The 18,075-nt window shown below is 50.5% G+C and overlaps 1 protein-coding gene across 2 annotated transcripts in view; it reads right to left on the bottom strand.

The window, feature by feature from the left end:
- Positions 1–18,075, bottom strand: part of LMCD1 (LIM and cysteine rich domains 1) — a 22,868-nt gene extending 4,793 nt beyond the window's left edge. The window contains exons 1-4 of one of the 2 annotated variants that reach the window (XM_085235533.1): positions 17,920–18,075; positions 8,542–8,630; positions 7,735–7,990; positions 3,760–4,095 (exon numbers count right to left, since the gene is read on the bottom strand). In XM_085235533.1, the coding sequence (XP_085091659.1) occupies positions 3,760–4,095; positions 7,735–7,990; positions 8,542–8,630; positions 17,920–17,946 (708 nt within the window). In that variant the 5' untranslated portion in view covers positions 17,947–18,075. Of the gene's footprint in view, positions 1–3,759; positions 4,096–7,734; positions 7,991–8,541; positions 8,631–17,301; positions 17,569–17,919 lie in introns of those variants that run through there. The other variant, XM_085235534.1, reaches the window with a different exon arrangement.

The following is an 18,075-nucleotide window of genomic DNA, read 5'->3' as shown; positions in this document are numbered from 1 at the left end:
GTCCTAAGAGACGGACTGGGGTGACTCTGTGCCTGCAGGGTGACCCTATGGGTAGCTAACATGCTCTGAAGCTCTGCTCTGGCAACCACGTCCAAGCAGGGCTGGCGGGCAGTCACTTCAGCTCCCATTCAAGTCTAGGTAATCCAGCTCATGCTCCTAAACAGCACTGGGGCTTCATCCAGCACAGCCTTGATGACAAGGCCAGGCCTCCTCCATCAAGCATCAGCACTGCTTTCATAAATACAAGGTGCAGTGTTAAGCAGCTTGCCTGTCCTATGGCCAAGTATGGGCTGAAAGGCCCATAAAGCTGATGCTGGTGCAGCATTTCTGGGGTGGTTTCTTTACGAACCTTGTGCCTATCTGCAGAGAATTTCACCCACTGTATCTAGCCCCTTTTTGTAGTTTCTAGTATGAACGCTAAAAAGATCATTCTTTATATTTAGGGAGTTTTCTCCAGCCTGCATTTCCCTTCCTGGCAGCAGGCTGTGGGTCTGCTCTACCTACACCCACCCAGCTGCTTTGCAGGGCAAGTATTCCTAGCATGCCACACATTTTGCTACTGCCACCTCCTCTGCTCAGTCTGGACTTCTGAGAACTGCCCCACGCAGCCCCATGATCAGTTCCTGCTTGTCCTGCTTTAGCAGCAAATCTGGAGCCGTGGAAAAGGCAGCACAAGAGGACACATATCCAAGCCTGGAAGGGAATATGCCTGCTTCTAGCGCTCCATCAGCCCTTCTAAGCACTCACAAGAACTGTGCAAATGAGCAGATAAGCTTCCAATGCGCTGCAGAAGCCACACTCTTTCTGTTCCTCTACAAAACAGAAAAGCAATCCCACTACAAGAAGTGACAGCCCACAGTGCAAAAGTGGGCTGGCCAAGTGTGATGTACCTCGGCATGGGCAGATCATGAGGGAAGCACTCTGTGCTGAGCACAGTTTTGTCCCCACATCCCAACACCTTCCCAGGCACCAGCCCCAAGCAGCAGCTCACTGCTCAGGGCACCCAGCCTCACTGCTGCCTTCCAGCAGCCTCCAGGCTCACCCAGCCCAGCCCCACTTATCTTGCAGGATCTAGCAGCGAGAACAAACACAAGCAGCTTTCCAAGTCTGAGCTCAAATTTCTTGCCAAAAAGAACTACTAAAAGAAAAAAAAACAACAAAAAACTAAAACCCCCACTTATTTTGCTGCTTCTTTCTATTGCAAATTTTCACCATGCTTTTTTTAAGCATCACATAACTTGTATTCCTCTACCAGTACCACTCTAAAGAAAAAGTGGCTCTTCAAATTTATGATGGGATTACAGTTAAGCTCTCTTTACACCTCCGTCATGTAGGAGAGGACTGAAGACTTTATTAGTGCTGTTGCCAGAGATGCTGTCCAAGAACGTATCCCTCCCCCCCTCTGTTTTTCAGACCTGCTCTTCCCCCTGGCTCCCACAGAAGGAGTTTCTGCTCAGTTTTGCTGGCCTCAGATCTGCTGGAACAATGGCTAAGTTGGGCCAATAGCTTAAGGATCTGATGCGTTTGTTTCCAACACGGTGGCTTACAACACCGGAGGACTTTGCAGTTCTGGGAGGGTTAAAGATATTTTGTGCTTGGTGGAAAGCATTCAGCTAACAGGACAGCCACATTGCTGTGGGGCCCCTCTCTGCAGCCGAGAAAAGTTCAAGAAGCCATGTGAGCTCAGATGCCTTGTCCACAGTGATTTACGTTGGCCCTGTTTGCTTTCCTTTACACACCATTTCAACACAGCTGGCCTGAACGTGCACCAGCAGGTTTAACTGCCCTAACTCAGGGACCACACAGACACCTGAGGAAACTGTCTCGTTTATTTCTTGGTGCAGTGCTCAGTGCCTTCTTGGGTCATTCTCTTCTAAAGCCAGGGTGTTTTACACCCAGCCTTCATAAATCCATGGCTCAGGCAGACAGCTTGATCTGAAACAGGTGAAAACAAGCTGCTGGAGCTGACCAAAAGCTTTGGTATTAAATAGGTGAGAGTCTGTGTCTTACTTTTAATGGACTCACGGAAGAAACATGACAAACTGCTCCAGAATCAGGATCTCCAAAATATGCAGCTCAGCACCCCATTGCCCTCAGGACCACCCCGAACCCAAAGGCACTCATCTCTTCCCAAAAAGCCTTCCTCGCTGCTCTGCAGAAGCAGATCTGGGAGTCTGGGATACACAGAGGAGGAGAGCATCCACCTCAAGCCAGGCCATGGTGGGCTGCCTCCTTGCTCTATGGGCAAGAACCCTCCTCCTCCTCCTCCAACCTTGTGATATTCAACACAGATTTACGTTACTACAGAAAGGTTTACTATCTGTTATTTTTCTATGGCAGAACTTTTATCCCCATGCAGTTTTGTAAAAACCAGCAGGCCTTCTGGAATTCCTTACTGTGGGACACAGTCCATTCACTTTCCTTCAGCTGCATTAATTCCTGCACTGCAGATCACATTAAAAATGACGAGTGTTTTTTTAGAATGGGAAATAGGAGGTCTGCCTTTGGTACAGAAAGAAACCACAGCACTCTGGAGCTTGCTACAAGCTGAGCTGCACAACACATTGGTCAAAGAGTAGCTTCTGTGATTTTACTGCAATTCCATTTTCCAGCCAGTGCCTCAAGAAAAATAATGCTTTATTCTCTAAGGAGAATAACATCCAGTTATGTATTTCTTTAGAAGGACAGGCTTGTAGTCTAAATAAACCCTAATTGCTACGATGTCTTTTATTAATGAGTGTAATGGAAATCTTCCTTGTTTTTTTTTTTAAACTTGAAATTCTTTGTCCAAATCAACGTTTTACTGCAATACTGAAAAACTTTTACTGCATCACTGGACTCTGAAAGTCAGATATGTGTTAATAGAAAAGGACATAGCAGAGGAGAGACATTACCCAATATGGAATGAAAATGAAAACTGCTCTTAACATGTTACAATCTCAGTTTAGTAGTTGCTAGAAAAATCTTGCCTTAAAAACATTCAGATACCATTTCCCCAGCTCTAAGTCCTCTGCTGCAAGTTACCCTTAAGGGCCAGTACAAAGTATTTTCAGTCGACACATGTTATGATAAGCATGCGTTCAGCAGCCACCATGGCCACTCAACTGCACTTGGAGAATATAAATCTAGAAGGGCACTAGGGAATCTCAGTTGTTTCCTTGTGGAAACGTGTTTCGAAGGCCAGAGACGTGTGTGCTCTGCACCAAGTCCCCCACGCAACTGCAGCCTCTGTGGTACTACCTCCGTGTTCACTGCAGTGTTAATGAGGCTGAGACGCTGCCTCCTCTTGCTTGCATTCCTTCATTTGCACTGCTGCAGAGGCAGAGCCAAAAATACTTGCTAACATGCTGTAACACACATCTTCTGATCTTATTTACACCCCATCACCTGGGAACAGATCATGTTCAATCTTTCAGAGCTGCCAAGAATCCCAAGTGGAACTCACTTGTTCTCACAGCAAACAGGGAGAAGGAGGCCTTTGCCCACCTCGGTGGCTCACCAGGTATGTGCTGCCAAGGAGGACAGGCAGCCCTTCCCTGCTGCCTGGATGGGTACAGGTAGCACCCGGGACCTCTCAGAGCCACACCACAGACCTGGTGATGCCAATGAGCATCATCTGCTTTACATGGGCATCCCAGCACCAGGACAAGCGGGAGCAGAGCAGCGAAAGAGGCATGGATATCTCCCACAAGCACCTCTCCAGCACTGATTTTCCAGCTGTACCACCCAGAAGCACCCATCCCTCCAGGCAGGACTTACATAGAGCCCTGCAGTGGGCGTGCTCTCCAGGGCCCCATTGCTGGTCTTGGGGGGCTTTTCGGCCGCCGGGCCCGCATCCTTTGCCTTGTCCTCCTCCTTTGCATTGCCAGCCTGGCCCGGCAGGGCCACCTCCCCAACGCCCAGCGCCTCCGCCTTGTACTTCTTCACAAAGTCTTCCATCAGCTTCGCCTCACCCTCGGCCAGGCCGCGGCACTGTGACGGGTCGTGGTCGTGCACCGGGAGCTGCCGCACCAGCTGCCGCCGGCGGTAATGGGCGCCGTCAGTGCCTGCCACCGGCTGCATCTCCTTGGGGATCAGCTCCATGTATTGCATGGCCTGCGAGGGGGAGAGGTGACAGTCAGGCATGGGCCCCCACCCTGCCACCCCTTTAGCTTCTGATGGGCATGTGGGCAATGAAAAAGCAAATGCACTCGATGCGAGCAGCAGCCAGTCACTTGAGCTGGCCGCAGGGACCAGGGCCTGAGGGACACGTCACTCATGGAGGGGAACTCAGGAGGGCACCCCAACCCCAGCTGGCATGCACACAGGGCAATTTACGGTAAGAAATCCCTCTACAACTCCCATAAAGTCCCAAACAGGAAAGAGCAGTCAGATGGCTGCTGAGCCTGAATCTCCAAGGCCAGCACTACCAGACTGATTGTGCAATGAAGAGAAGGTGTTTTTGCCACGGATGCCCTGCCATGCAGTAGATGAATGCCAAGAAACCATCCCCAATGTTCCATTTCCTACCCAGCTGGCCACCTGCCACTCCCATAATAGCAGTGTGAGCGGATCTTGGAGAGGCTCATCCTTGGAGAGGCTCACCCACATCTGCAGGAAGGGGCTGTGCCGTTTTCTTCTTGCTGGCCCGGTGCTTGAAGGGAAGGGAGTTTCCTACTCAAGGCATTTTTCCTATTGTAGTGTGAAGAGCAAATGGGCAGCCAGTTGGCTCTGTGCCACTGGGTTTTAAAGACCAGCATCCAGCTGCATTAGATTTGTTTCTTACTTGGTCAGCATTTGAAAATTGAATTTTAAAGGAATGGAGAAGTGATTAACTATTCACTGTACACAGTCCAGCTCAATACAGCCTTTTAAATACAGAAACACAACTCCGAGCAGCTCATCACGCTTGTGTAAACTTCAAAGTCAGCTTCCACTTTGTCTGCCTTCAGCCAAACAGCAATATTTCAGGGCAATATTTTCGCTTGCAGCTCTTTGACAGCACCAAATAAATGATTTAATGAAATCACATCTTCTTCCCCATGTCTTGGAGCATACGTTAACCTTTCTGCACGCTACATTAGACATCAAAACTCAGTCTGTTGTGACTCTATGCAGTGACAGGATGGATACCTAGAAGCCTGCAGGGGCACAGTCACAGCCTTGTGGGAAATGGTGCTGCTGGGAGGAACTGGGTACAAAGCTGGAGGATGCTGTGAAAGTGATCTGCTACCAAGATGGCTTTCACAGAAGTCAGAAGACCTAACAGGAACTACAGAAGCAAAAGACAAAAATTCACTTAAAGCTCATGCCAGGCCTCACACAGAGTGCCTCACAGAGTAAAGATACAGCCATTGACACCTGACAGTTGGAAAGAATCACAGAATCACAGAATTGTAGGGGTTGGAAGGAAGAAACACAACCAAAACAATTATCTGCTGTATGATGAGCTTTGAGACAGAGCCCACAATGCAGCCTGCTGGCATGGCTCAGCTGCAGCAAGAGCACCAGCAGAGAGCAGTGGTGGGTGTAACTCCAGTGGAAAGAGACCATTCCATACAAATGGGCCAAGGCTACTGCACCCTCACAGCAGATCTGTGAGAGCAGAAAGTGCCAGAAGTGCATCTGAAGCACCTCACTGCACCCCAGTGCCAGGCTCTGAGCAACACCTGACGCTGCTCCTAAAAGGTCTGTGTGCTGATGAGCAGCAGTTCCCAGTATCTGTGCAGACATTCATTGTGACTGCATGCCCTGGTCAAGGGAATGCCTAGAGGTATAACTGCACGTCTTAAAATGCGTCCAGAGAATAGACCAGGAAAATAACACCAAAAAGTGAAGGGTAATAAAAAGCTGCTGCTTTTGCTACTATCGTGTTGGAGGTTTTTCTTGTTTTTTGTTTGTTTGTTTGTTTTTTAGAAAAAAAATACATTTTACTGCTGTCAAAAGCTATTTTATGGTGCCCACATACAGATAATTTTGAGAAAGGCCATTTTAGCTTTTCACCACTAACTCCTGCATTTTGGAGATATTTTAGGAAGTGCTTTATCCACTTTCCCCAAGGACCCCAAATATCTACCTCCTAACTTACCCAGGCACAGCTTGGTGAAAATGTGCCCCAAGCTTCCCCTGTTACTGGGCCATCCACTTCAAGACAGCATTATAGAAAAAAACACCCAAGTTTCCACTTTGCCATCAGAAGGAAATCACTGGAGTGAGTCAGTTACACATTAAAAGCTTTTTGGCCAAAGTCTCTTTAGAACTATCACAAGAATTGTTGACATCCAGTAATTTTCCCAAGTCTGTCAAGTTGATCATTAAACCAAAATTTATCAAGATTGTCTTCAAAGTTCCTGAGCACTGTTTATACAAACTAAAACTCTTTCCAATCTGTTTAGGCACAACTTCAGCCTTGAGACAAGAAGTGCCAGGGCTCCATGAAGCACCTTCACTTTGAGCCTTCTCTGTTGCTGGCTCAGCGTTGCATCCTGCTGCTTGCAGCTGTGCACTGCAATACAAATGCACATCTGCAAGAGGGAACATCTGTGCTCAGTGTCACAAAAGTGGAAACAGTGCAACAGCAGCGGGGTTTGGGAACAGAGCAGCCCTGCCGGTGGTGCCAGGTGCTGTAGCACTGCCCTGCAGCCAGATTTTAGCAGTGAAAATGCAATTCCTGATAAATGCAGGGCTGGGCAGAATAATTAATAAATCACATGCTAGGCTGGAGAAGTGCCATCATTGTTCTCCCCATCCCTCAGCAAGTTCCCGAATTCCCTCTGGGACCTATAGGAGGCAAACATTTGTTAAACAAACATTCCTGCTGTGCTAGCTCCAACCAACAAAAAAGAAAGAGGAAACTACAGGCAGTAGCACTGCGACTGAACAGCCAGACAGTGAAATGAGTGGCAGCCCTGGCCCTGCACTAATGCCAGGGCTCTGCTCCTGGCAGCCCCAGAGCAGCCCTCCAGCTGTGCGCCCAGCAGGGCTCTCGCAGCAGGGCGAAGGCTGCTGGGCTTAAGAATAAATAACCAGCTGTCACTTGGGTCTGCAGCTGCAATTTCACATTTGTTTCCCAATTTGTCTTCTAAAAAAAAATCTGGTTGCAATCTTAAGTAGCTTTAAACTATTTGCATAATTTGAAGAGCTGTCCACTAATGAGCACGATGTGTAGTATTTCCAGTACCACAACAATCAGACATCAAATGCTTTCCCTCCAAAAGCCCTCTCCTGCATTCTCTGTACCACCCAACCTTCAGGCTGGATATTAGGAACAATTTCTCCTCCGAAGAGCAGTCAGGCACTGACAGAGGCACTGGTATGGGCTGCCCAGGGAGTGGTGCTGTCACTGTCCTGGGGGTGTTCCAGAGCTGTGGGGCTGTGACACAGAGGGATGCAGCCAGTGGGCATGGTGGGGGTGGGCTGGGGATTTTAGATGCCTTCTCCGACCTTAATGATTCTGTGATTCTTCGTGGCTGGCAGATGGGATCTCTCCTCAGCAATAGTTTTATAGGATACGAACGTTACCAAAGGAGCAAGCGTTCTTGTTGTAAAACATGTAACGACTTCTACTAGAAATGTAAGCTAGCCTATAAAAACCCAAAGGCGATACGTTCCTCTTTTCTGCCTACTTTGGATATTTACACAGTTTTCCAGAACACTAAGCATTATGTGCATGTTTGCCAAGCTTTGCTGTTCTTCCTGGCAACCGTGCTGCAGGGCTGAGCTGTGCCCTGCTGGAACCAGCTGCTGTTCCCTTACCAGCTTCTGCGTGAGCCCTGGTGGAGCCCACTCGTATGTGATGGTGTCGAAGGTGGGGTCTTTCCTTGACACGATGGGGTTGGTGATGATCATGCGGTTCCTCTTGTAGATGCGAACGCCGTCCCCTCCTTTCACACGAGCAGTGAGTGTGGCATACTTCGAGTCTGACAGCAGGCGGCCAATTTTCCTGTCGTCCTCCACATCCGAGCTCAGGCAGTGGTCCTCCTGGCTGCATTTGCACGACTTGCATATTTTCCTATGGACGACAAGGGACATCATGCTTTTAATACGAGCATGGAGGCTGAAGGCTCAGCCATGGAGCTCCAGGCACGTAGGGAAGTTTAAAGGCACGATGGGGTGTGACATCAGCCAAAAGGCCTTCCTGGCAGAATGGCTCCGGAGCCTGGCACTGAGCTAGTTGCAATGGCTACAAACCAAAGAGAAGCCTGTAAGAGCATTCTCTGCTGGCCAGCGTTTCTATCAAGAAAAGACCGACTCTGATGCAAACCCAGGGTCTTGTATTCCAGTATTCCAGCAGGGCCCTGGAACAAGCAGGGTTGATTCATAACAGCAGCTAATTGCATCCATAAAAGTAAAACTAAAGGTAAACTTTTAAGAGTAGGAGCAGTGAAGGAAGGGGGATGGGAAGTGGTCCCTGCTCAGTGCTCACCCAGGCAAGGCACTGTGGCCCTTCCACACCCTCTGGCAGCACTCAGAGCTCTGTGCTTTCTGTGCACCCAAGGCCAATGACATGGCAGGATATGAAGGGACGCACTCAGGGACAGGGCCCACCCCAGCAGACATTACCTCCAGGAATGTGGCTCAAAGCCCATGCAGGTCCCTCTGCAGCGCAAACACGGCACCCCTCGTCCTGACTGCGGCTGGCTCATGGACATCTGGAACAGAGCAAGACATCCACGGGGAAAGGTTTGCTTCTTGATCCTCGGCATTCTCAGGGATAAAGTGTTTTTCCTTAAACTGAGGGAAGGGCAGCACCTGTTGCAGCATGAGGGAGCAGCGCTGAGATGCACGGTGCTGAGAAACCAGCGGGGCTGAGCAAGCTGCACCAAGGAACTCCCTCTGCCCCTTGTATCTTACACAGCACCTCATAGCAGAGAACAAGCCACAAGGTGCTTGTCCTCAGCAACACGCTCTGGTACCCCAGTGCTCAGGGGCACTGTCAAATACCAGATTCCTTTAAGGCTGGCTCAATGCTACCATGCCCTTCTTGATGCCTGCTCCCACACATCAAGTTTCTGTACACAGTCTTTATTCCAGAAGTGCTGGCATGCGCTAGGCACCATATGTTTGCATACACATGTGGAGTCCCTCAACACACAGCTGAGGTTGCAGAGCTTTCCAGGGCTTAAGAAGGGCAGTGCCTGCTGGCAGATCTTAATTCAGCCCATGTTGTGACTCCCCTCTGTTTCACCACCCAGCCCAGCTCCTCCCTCAGTGCCCACCACCACATCCCTCTGCCCCGGGCAGCAGCACTGGGGCTCTGCTGGTGCTCCCCATCCTGACAGGTTTCTTCCAACACTTGAGAAGCCCAGTAATGCTAATCAGGATGAAATGTTTAAGAGCAGACAGCTCCAGAAACTGCAGGAACTGCCTTGCTGACATTATGGCAATCCACAAAAATACATTTCTAAATGTTCTAACGTGCACTTGAGTGTATGCACACACATCCCCCTGCCGCTGACATGCAGAAAACAAAATTCTTTTGGATGCTGAGTTCAGAGCCAGCTCCCCAGAACAGGCATTATGGTTCCAGCACAGACCACATAACATCTTGTCAGTTCTGGAACAGTGCTAGATATGAACCAACTCATTTCTTCCTTTCTTTCTTTTTTTTTTAAATTTAAATAATCTCTTATCTTAATGAGTCACACAGAAGCTGAGTACAGACAAGGGACCATGAATGTTTGTTTATTTAAAATGCAAACAACTGGATTAAATAAACTCCTCTGGAAAAATCTCATTATACAGCCCATGTGGAGAAGCACAGAAGCTGTGTCAGCAGCAGGAGCTGTGGAGCACCCAGCAGGACAGCCCAAGGCTTCGCATCGCTTGCATTGATGCGATGCCCTCCCCAAGACCTGATCACACACCTTTCCCACCAGGAGCTCCACATCTCTTTGAAACCTCTGCTTGCAGGTGTCCATGGCAGGACTCCACAGAGCACAGCTCCTCAATGCGTGTGCAGGCCACCAGCATACAGCTGTATGGGAGCTGTTGAGTCACGGCCTGAAGCAATGATTGACCACCTGAGGCAAGGACTGACTCAGCCATGGGAGCACAGGTGAAGGCAATTCAGCAGTGTGACCAGATGGGCTGGAGCCTGGCTGCACCTCTCCCAGACCCCATTAAAGGGCTGACAGCCACGGGGGAGAATCTCTTTCTGGAGATCCCTTCTTTTGGAGCTTTCTACTACAAGCCTGGAACACAGGTGAGCATTTCATTTTTGATCGTCTCTTTTCACCACAATAATCTTTCTAACTATAAACATGTAAAATACCATCCTAGGCACACCACTGTGAACTGTACGTTTGTTAATTGTACAACAGCCATAGGAAAATGTATGGGATAAATGCTATGAAAACTCAGCAGCTTCCCAGGGTGACGTGTAGTTCCTGTCACTGCCCTGGCAGCACCTCCCCTTGTGAGATCTCAAGGCACAGGAACATCTCCATCTGAAGGACTGTGTGGTTCTTTCTCCCTTAACAGTGAGGGGAGTTTCCATCTTTGTGCAGGGCCAGTGATAACAGCTCACGTCTGCTTTGCTGGCTGCCTGGTCAGCAGCACTTCCTGCCCAGATATGGAGCTTCATCTCACAGCTCAGCTCTAGCTCCTCAACTATGCATAAAAGGAGATTTCTTCTTTAAAACAGAAGAGGGGGGGAAAAAAAAAAAAAAAAGATGAAACCCCCAGTAAGAATGTGAAATGAGATGACTGTCTTAAACTCTGCCAGTGTCCAAACCCATTTGGGAACAGCAGTGTTAAAAAAGATGCATGAGTTTAAGATATGAAGAGTTTGAAGGCTTTTGTAATGCCTTTAGAAAATGTCTGTGTCAACAAACTGCTTGGAAGAAATGCAAATTCTGCTCCCCATGACTAGATATACCATGCATTTTAAGACTTCTATTTTGGCTTTTTGTGTCTTATAGCATTCTTGCTACTAAGGGAAAGCAAGTCAGTGCAGAGGAAATTCTTAGGCGGTGAAATGATAGGAAATTGAGGCCATTCTACCCACAAAAACATCTCTGAACAATTTCAGGAATACGCCAGCCTCTTGGTCAGTGCAATACTGTGGCTCATTACACTGGCTAAAGAGAAGTCCATTCTAGACGCTGGTTAGTTTGCTCAATTTTTGGAAAAATAGAGGACCTACAATGACAAGTGCCAATGTGGAAAAAAAACTCATTCTTTTTGGTTTAGGAAAGGAACAGAGGGCTTCCAGGATGGCCAGACAGACCCTGGTTAGAAGCCATGAGCTGGCCAAGATGCAGCTCCACCAGCCCTGCTCAGCTCACAGCTCAGCTGAGATTTCAGAAGACCTTTCCTGGTGTATCACCACCCTCTGAGCACTCCAGCACACGTTGGCTATAGTCCCCTTGGGTCTACTGAAGTTAATTTGAGTTTGTTGCAAGGGGCCATACTCCGAGGAGCACAGAGGAAGAGCTGTTTTCACATCCAAATGACTTGAGAACCCTTTTAAATCAGCTTCTTTCTACTCTTTTCACAGCAGTGATTCTAAGTGCCAAACATCTTGTACATCTGAGAAGAGGAGACTCCAGACTAAGCTTGGTAAGCATCTCCCAGGCAGCGTTCCTCTAGTAGAAACCATGCCATCCCCAGGCCAGCGCTGCAGGGAATCACACCAAGCTTCTGGATCGCTGGGAGGCCAATGGAGCGCCGAGGGCAGGGTGCACACAGCAGCTGCCACGGGCAGAGACCTTCAGAAATGCCCCCTCCCTTCCACAGCTGCACCTCCAGTGCACAAATACTTTCCACTGCTCTGTGGGGTTGGCTCAATACGGACACAGAACCCTGTGCACATATCCAGCCTAAAGCTGCAGCAGTGAACAGCTTACCAGCAAACACATCTCATCAGCAGTGGGGATGAGGTCCTCCTGCAGCCAGCGATGGACAGGCTGACAGGACTTCATGGCATGGAAAAACATCTTGGGACATATTTAACACAGAAGGACAGAGCAGCTTTAGCTCCCAGGACGCTCATTCCCTGAGATGCAACTGCTTTATGGGAATGGGTAGGAGAAATTTAATATTAACACGAACTTCAACAGAGCTTACAAGAAGGGCAGCATGGGAAAGCTAACACCCTATAGCTGCTTTTGCAGAGAGGTGATTTATCTCATGTCACTACAGGATCAGGAAGCTCTTAACATCTGCAACGCAAATTAGCCAAGTGCTTTCCTTTAAGAACTTTGAGACTGAGATAAGAGGGAACAGAGCACAGGAACAGCAGACTGGTATCCAACTCATCGCAGCATGAGCTGAGGGGATGCTGACCAGGCTCTGTGCTGCTCCCAGCCTGTTTCCCTCCCAGCCAGGGGCATCCACCTTCACTGAAGAATTTGCTACTGAGAGCATGTAAGAGTAATGCAATTGTGACCCTGGCACTGGCTCAGCTTTCCTGCTTTTATTTTGCTATCAGACTAGGCTGCTCCGTACACTATCTCTTTGGCCATGCTTAGGCAAGGCACAGGGTCAAAAGAGATGATGAATTTCTTTTGACACCTAGCAAAAGTATGCCACATGTTGTGGGACTGGGCTAAGTGTCTCCAAGAAAGGTGAAAACAGGAAAGCGGAGCCAGCTCCAGCTGCAAAATCAGTCACTGTAACAAGAACACAATAAGGAGAGCCTTATCTGAGCAGGGATGCTTAGACCATACTCCCTTGGAAGCCTTCCCTACAGCATTTCCACCAGAACTTTGGTCTATCACAAAACCAGCCTGCAGTCGGTGGGTCTCTGCTGCCAGGTAACAGCAATAGAACGAGAGGTGATGGCTTCAAGCAGCACCAGGGAGGGCACACTGCGTATTAGAAATAACTTCTACTCCAAAGAGGCGCTGGCATGGGCTGCCCAGGGTGTTCCAGGAATACGGAGATGTGGCACTGAGGGATGTGGGTATGGTGGGGTGGGCAGAGCACTCCCAATCACAGAGGTGATGTGGGCCCCTCAATGTGGCCCCAGCCCAGCAGAGCCCTCCGGATGGGCTCCTCCACTCAACGATGTTTGGGGATTCAGAAGTGCAACTGTGAGAAAGGCCCTCGATCAAAGGAAAAGGCGTATCATATTCACAATGGGTGGGAGCAGTTTGCTTGGCAGAACTGATTTATTTCTGGGATAGGAATGGATAGCAATTAATTTATTGTCATTATTTGACTCTAGAACTAAGCTTGCATAATAGGGAAGCAAGTCAGACTTCCTTAGAGGAAGTCCAGCAGCTGGCGAGTGTGAACACCCATGCAGATGGAATTAACTTGTGCAAGCAGAAGCAACTGCCCTTACAAGTGCATTAATACACACGCATTGCTATAATAACTTTGACTCAGAAGAATCAGAACAGCATAGGATAGTTCCATTTTCTCATTTTCACAGATGAAAAATATTTATTGTAGTCATGATCTAAAAGCAATTTGTTTCCCTTTCAGATTGAGCACAGTTATCCAAATTACCATGCTCATAGGAAAACAAATCACTTACACACAGACTGTCTTTTGCCTCAAATTCTCTCCAGAGAGTTTGTGGATGAGTTAGGATCATCTAGAATACCGGAGGCATTAACTGATGTTACACTTTGCAGAGTAAGAAGCCTATTGCCTGTTATTTCAGCAGCACAGAGACTGGGGAAAGGCCCCGATATCTGAGGAGACTATTTCCATGGAGCTGCTCAGCCTGCAGCGTGTCACAGATAACCAAACAGAGCCTCCGCAGACGTTCTGCTCGTCCAAGAGCAAATAGTTGGCAGCATTCTTCTCTGCACCAACAGTGTGCGAACTAATGATAAGAGAAGGGAGGGCTTAAAGAAAATAAGTTGAATAGATTTTTCCACCACCAAGACGGCGCTTCAGACTTTTGGACTACACTAGAAATCCAAGAGCTGCAAGTAGGTGTGCAGAATGGGAAGAACCCAGCTGGACTGCCAGGTTGCAGGAGCAAACGGCCGCTGTGTTTTAGCTCACCTCTCTGCAGTGTAGCCCTGCAGATGACCGGCCGCTTTCCTAGGACAGGTTATTTCCCAATTATGTGTTACCAAAAGCTGATCCCAAGGGAACGGAGCTCCTTTCTTGGAAGGCGAGGCCTGCAGAGCCCCAGCACTGAGGCTGCCGACAGATGAGTACAGCTGCACTAGGTGAGCACACTGTACTGGTCCCAGCCGTCCCAGTGCTGGCGTTTCTCTTAACCAGGGCTCTGATGCACTGTGCACATGATCCTCATGCACTTCCCAGCGCTTCGACTTGCACAGCCCCGACTTACACGTAAGCCCTCCAGCACACACACTTCTGCCGTTCATTAGTGCTCATTTCCATCTCATGGGGATCACCCACTCCCTCAGGAAAAAGGAGGGGCCTTTCCTGTTCCTTGCTCCTGACTGGTTCTCAATATTTATTGCTGAGCAGTTTGTGATGCTGCACCCAGCAAACCAGGCCTTAACAATTTATGATGCCTCAACTCAAAGCTTCCACTGATCTCAGTTGTGTGGCCAGCGGCACAGGACGGGACTGCAGAGCTGTGGGGGACTGCAGAGCTGCGGGTGAGGTGGTGCGTGTATGGAAACCAGGCTGGAACCAGCAGGAAGCAGCTCTCCTTTTCCAAAGGCTGGAAATCACTTCCTTGAGATCTTTCTTTCAGCTCATTCTGGAAACATCCAAATACCGTTTTTCCCGAATGGCTGAAATACAATATTTCTTTCACATTTTAAAAAACAAAAATCTCAGCCTGAACAAATACTCCAGACACTCCCTCCCTGCAGGATGAGAAGGATTTAGTAACTTGTAAATTGTATTTTATGGGTCTAGATTTAGCCCCGAGTCCAAGTCCCAAAATAAGCTCTTTAACCCATGTCCTGCTTTATGATTTCATATCTATAAATACTTGCTCAGAGCTGAGCAGGTTTCTGCATTAAGATCAACATCTGCCTCTCCAAGACAGCTGCATTTCCTCTGGCTCCGACACTACTGTGTTGGCTATCTGGAGCGGGGATCTCAGCACACACAGCCTTACAGAGGGTATGGGGGGCAGGCCATCACCATCCAGCACCCTGCACCACCTGTAACTGCTGTGCCCACACAGAGCCCAGCAGCTCCTCAGCCGAGGGCAGCCTGACACGGAAGGTGCTGCTTCTCATAACGAAGCCCTGAATTCCTGATAACGGAGAGCAGCACCGTGAAGCAAGACAGTCTTGAACACATAAATAGCTTTGCAGCCCAATTGTTTAGAGTTGCAAGGTCCAGCAGCAAGGCTGAACTGCTTGCTCAGTTGCTGACAGCGCCTGCACAAGAGAGCACATGCACATGTAGATGACTAATGTGACTGCTTTGCACACACAGTGGCTGCAGCATTTACTACCGTTGTCTCTGCACGCCTCAAATACTTGCAAGTGGCTTTGGATAGAACAGATTTCACAGATGTGCACCGCAGAGGGCTCCTTCCAGACACAGCCTCTGCTAGGAGAGCTCACTGTCCAGTAGCAGCCCTGCCCACAGCACTGCAGGGCAGGCACTGTACACTGGGGAACACAGCTGTGGGTGTAGCCTAGGTGTGTGCACTTTCATCACGGGATGCAGCTTATGAAGCAATAATGAAGGAATCTGAGTCTCCAATAGCCTCCAGTTGTTAAAAAGCCCCACATTTGGGGATTAAAGGGCAGATTTCCAAACCCTAACAGCATTCTCATGCAGCTCTGCAGATACATGCAGTATTCACAGGCCCTAATGCTGCACCCACCCAAACGTGGATAGTCCCACAGCACAGCAGTGCCTCCCTTTCCTTCTGCCATTCCTCTGCTTTGGGTGCTTGCAGAAATCCATACTAAAGAACTGAAGAAGTAAAATGCTAAAGAACCAAGAGTTATATTAACTGAGTAAACTTTACTTTGGCTTTGAACAGTGCTTTTAGCTTAGAGGGTTATTTTCTTCTCCTGAAAAAACCCGACTGAACGTAGGGAGAACAGTACACAAATCCCAGTGCCTTCTGCGGCCGCAGTCCAGCTGAGCCGGCTCCAGGACGGCACAAGGTGCCAGCCATCACACTTTATCTTTGTTTCAAGTTTTAACTCTCCATTTAGAATTCAATCTAAACAACCCCTGTGCCAAGCAGAATGCCGTCCTGCTCATGCTGTTTTAATTTCCTCAGAAAGAATCCCATAATGCGCTAGGCAAGACATCAACGATAATTAAACCCAACAGTGATTGAAAATCAAATTTTCAGGGCCCTGCAACAAGCCCTAATGAGTTCCAGACCTGCCTTCCCGGCCTGCCCAGACCGGCTGCACAGTGCTGCCAAGCCAAATTAAAATCTGACAGTATTGCACCCTGTGCCCAGAAAAATTGCCCTTCTCATGATTCAGGAAATTAAACAGCCGTCTGCCACGAAGACACCCATTTGTCTTTGGGTGTATTATTCAGACGGATCCTGGCTCAGTGTTTTCTCTTGTTTTCGCTGTGCCATTCCATTTCCCGTCCGAAGCGCACAGCAGTGGGGATGGTTCCCCTGCCATGCCGTGTTCATGGCTGCAGCCCAGGTGAGCAGGGGCAGGCAGCACCGTGCAGACGGACACAGAGACGTGCAGCTCTGTGCTGCCATGTCCTGAGCAGGCACAGCCTGCACGCACCATCACTCCCTGTCCAGATTCAAGTGAAGTGACAGCTGAAAGTGCCCCCTTGTCCTTCATCTAAGGGGAGCTAACACCAAGCCACGTGTTCTGGAAGGGCTGGCGTGCAGAAGCCTTTCACTGGGTATTTCAAGCCCTCTGAGCTACCACCGCACAGCCACATGGCTCCGGCCCCTCAGGGTTGATACTCAAAGCTCCCGGCCAACATGCCCAGCACAGATAGCTTTGTCCCACAGTGTTGCTGCTGCACGGCACGGCACCTCACCTGCTGCTCTCACCCTATCCCCAGCCTGGGGCTGAGCCCCGAGCAGGGCAGGGGCAGAGCTGGTGCTTGATACCAACCAACGCGCAGCCCCTCACACAGCGCTGCAGCACACAGTTGCAGCTGGGATTGACAAAGAGGCATTTCCCACTCTTGAGCGCTGTCTCGCTCGGCACCTGGTAAGAGCCTGCCTGCTACAGTGCCCCAGGTACAAGGCTGCAGCAGACCCCGCGGCCACGCTGACAGGTACTGCGCTGTAGGACGTGGGACGGCACCAGAGAAGGCCATCACCAAGCGCTGCCCCGTGCCCGCAGGGCAGGGTCACCTCATCGGCGGGCAGCAGGAGCTGCAGACGGACCCCCTCCCCCCGGGTCAGGAGAGGCCCCCCCGGCAGCCCCGCACAGCCGGACGCGGCGATACAGCAGCACTGGGGGTCCCGCTCACCTCCCGGCTGTGCAGCCACAAAAAGGCACCGCACCCCGCGAGCCCGCAGGAGCCGCCGCTCCCCGGCACCCATTTTCCGCAGCGCACCTCGCCGTTAGAGTCCCTTCCGCGCAGTTTCACACCACGCCAACGGAGGGCGGTCGCCCGGGTTCATCTGCTCATCCCACGGCACCGCAGCAGAGGTGCGGGATTTTTCAGGTGGCCGTCAGCCCCGACGGCCCGAGCGAGGGCAGCCGGCAGCGCCCGAGAGTCGCGGTCCCCGACGTCGGGAAAGCGCTCAGCCGCGCTCCGCGAGCAGCCGCTGCGCCGGCAGAGCCGCCCCGGGCGCTCTCGGACCGAAGGGCACGAACCGCCCTTCCACGGAACTTAGAAACAAAGGGGAGCGAATCCGCCGGTCGTCCGCAGGGAACGCTCCAAGTGAGGAGCGCAGCCACCCGAGCGCCGAGCCCCGTCCTCGGCGGGACCCCGCCGGCATTCAGAGCGCTGCTGCAGCCCCTGCCCGCACCGCACCACCGGCGCGGCGGCACCCGCACTGCACCGCACCGCGAGCACAGCCCGAGCGCGGCCGGAACGGGACGCGGTGCCGGAAAGGCGCCCATCCCCGTGCCCCGCACGCACCTTCTGCACGCCGGGACTCAGCTCCATCCCGCGCACGGCCCGCAGCCCGCCGGTCCCGCACCGCACCGCCCGCCGCCTTTCATTGGCGGCCCCCGCGGCCCCGAACGGCCCTCGGCCAATCCGCCGCCGGTAAGAAACTTTCCCGCCCAATGGCGT

Source organism: Meleagris gallopavo, chromosome 14, assembly GCF_905368555.1.
Source record: "Meleagris gallopavo chromosome 14, MGAL_WU_HG_1.1, whole genome shotgun sequence".
In the NCBI taxonomy this organism is placed as follows: Eukaryota; Metazoa; Chordata; class Aves; order Galliformes; family Phasianidae; genus Meleagris; species Meleagris gallopavo.
The sequence above is the reverse complement of the archived record's forward strand: the minus strand, read 5'-3'. Positions and strand labels throughout refer to the sequence as shown.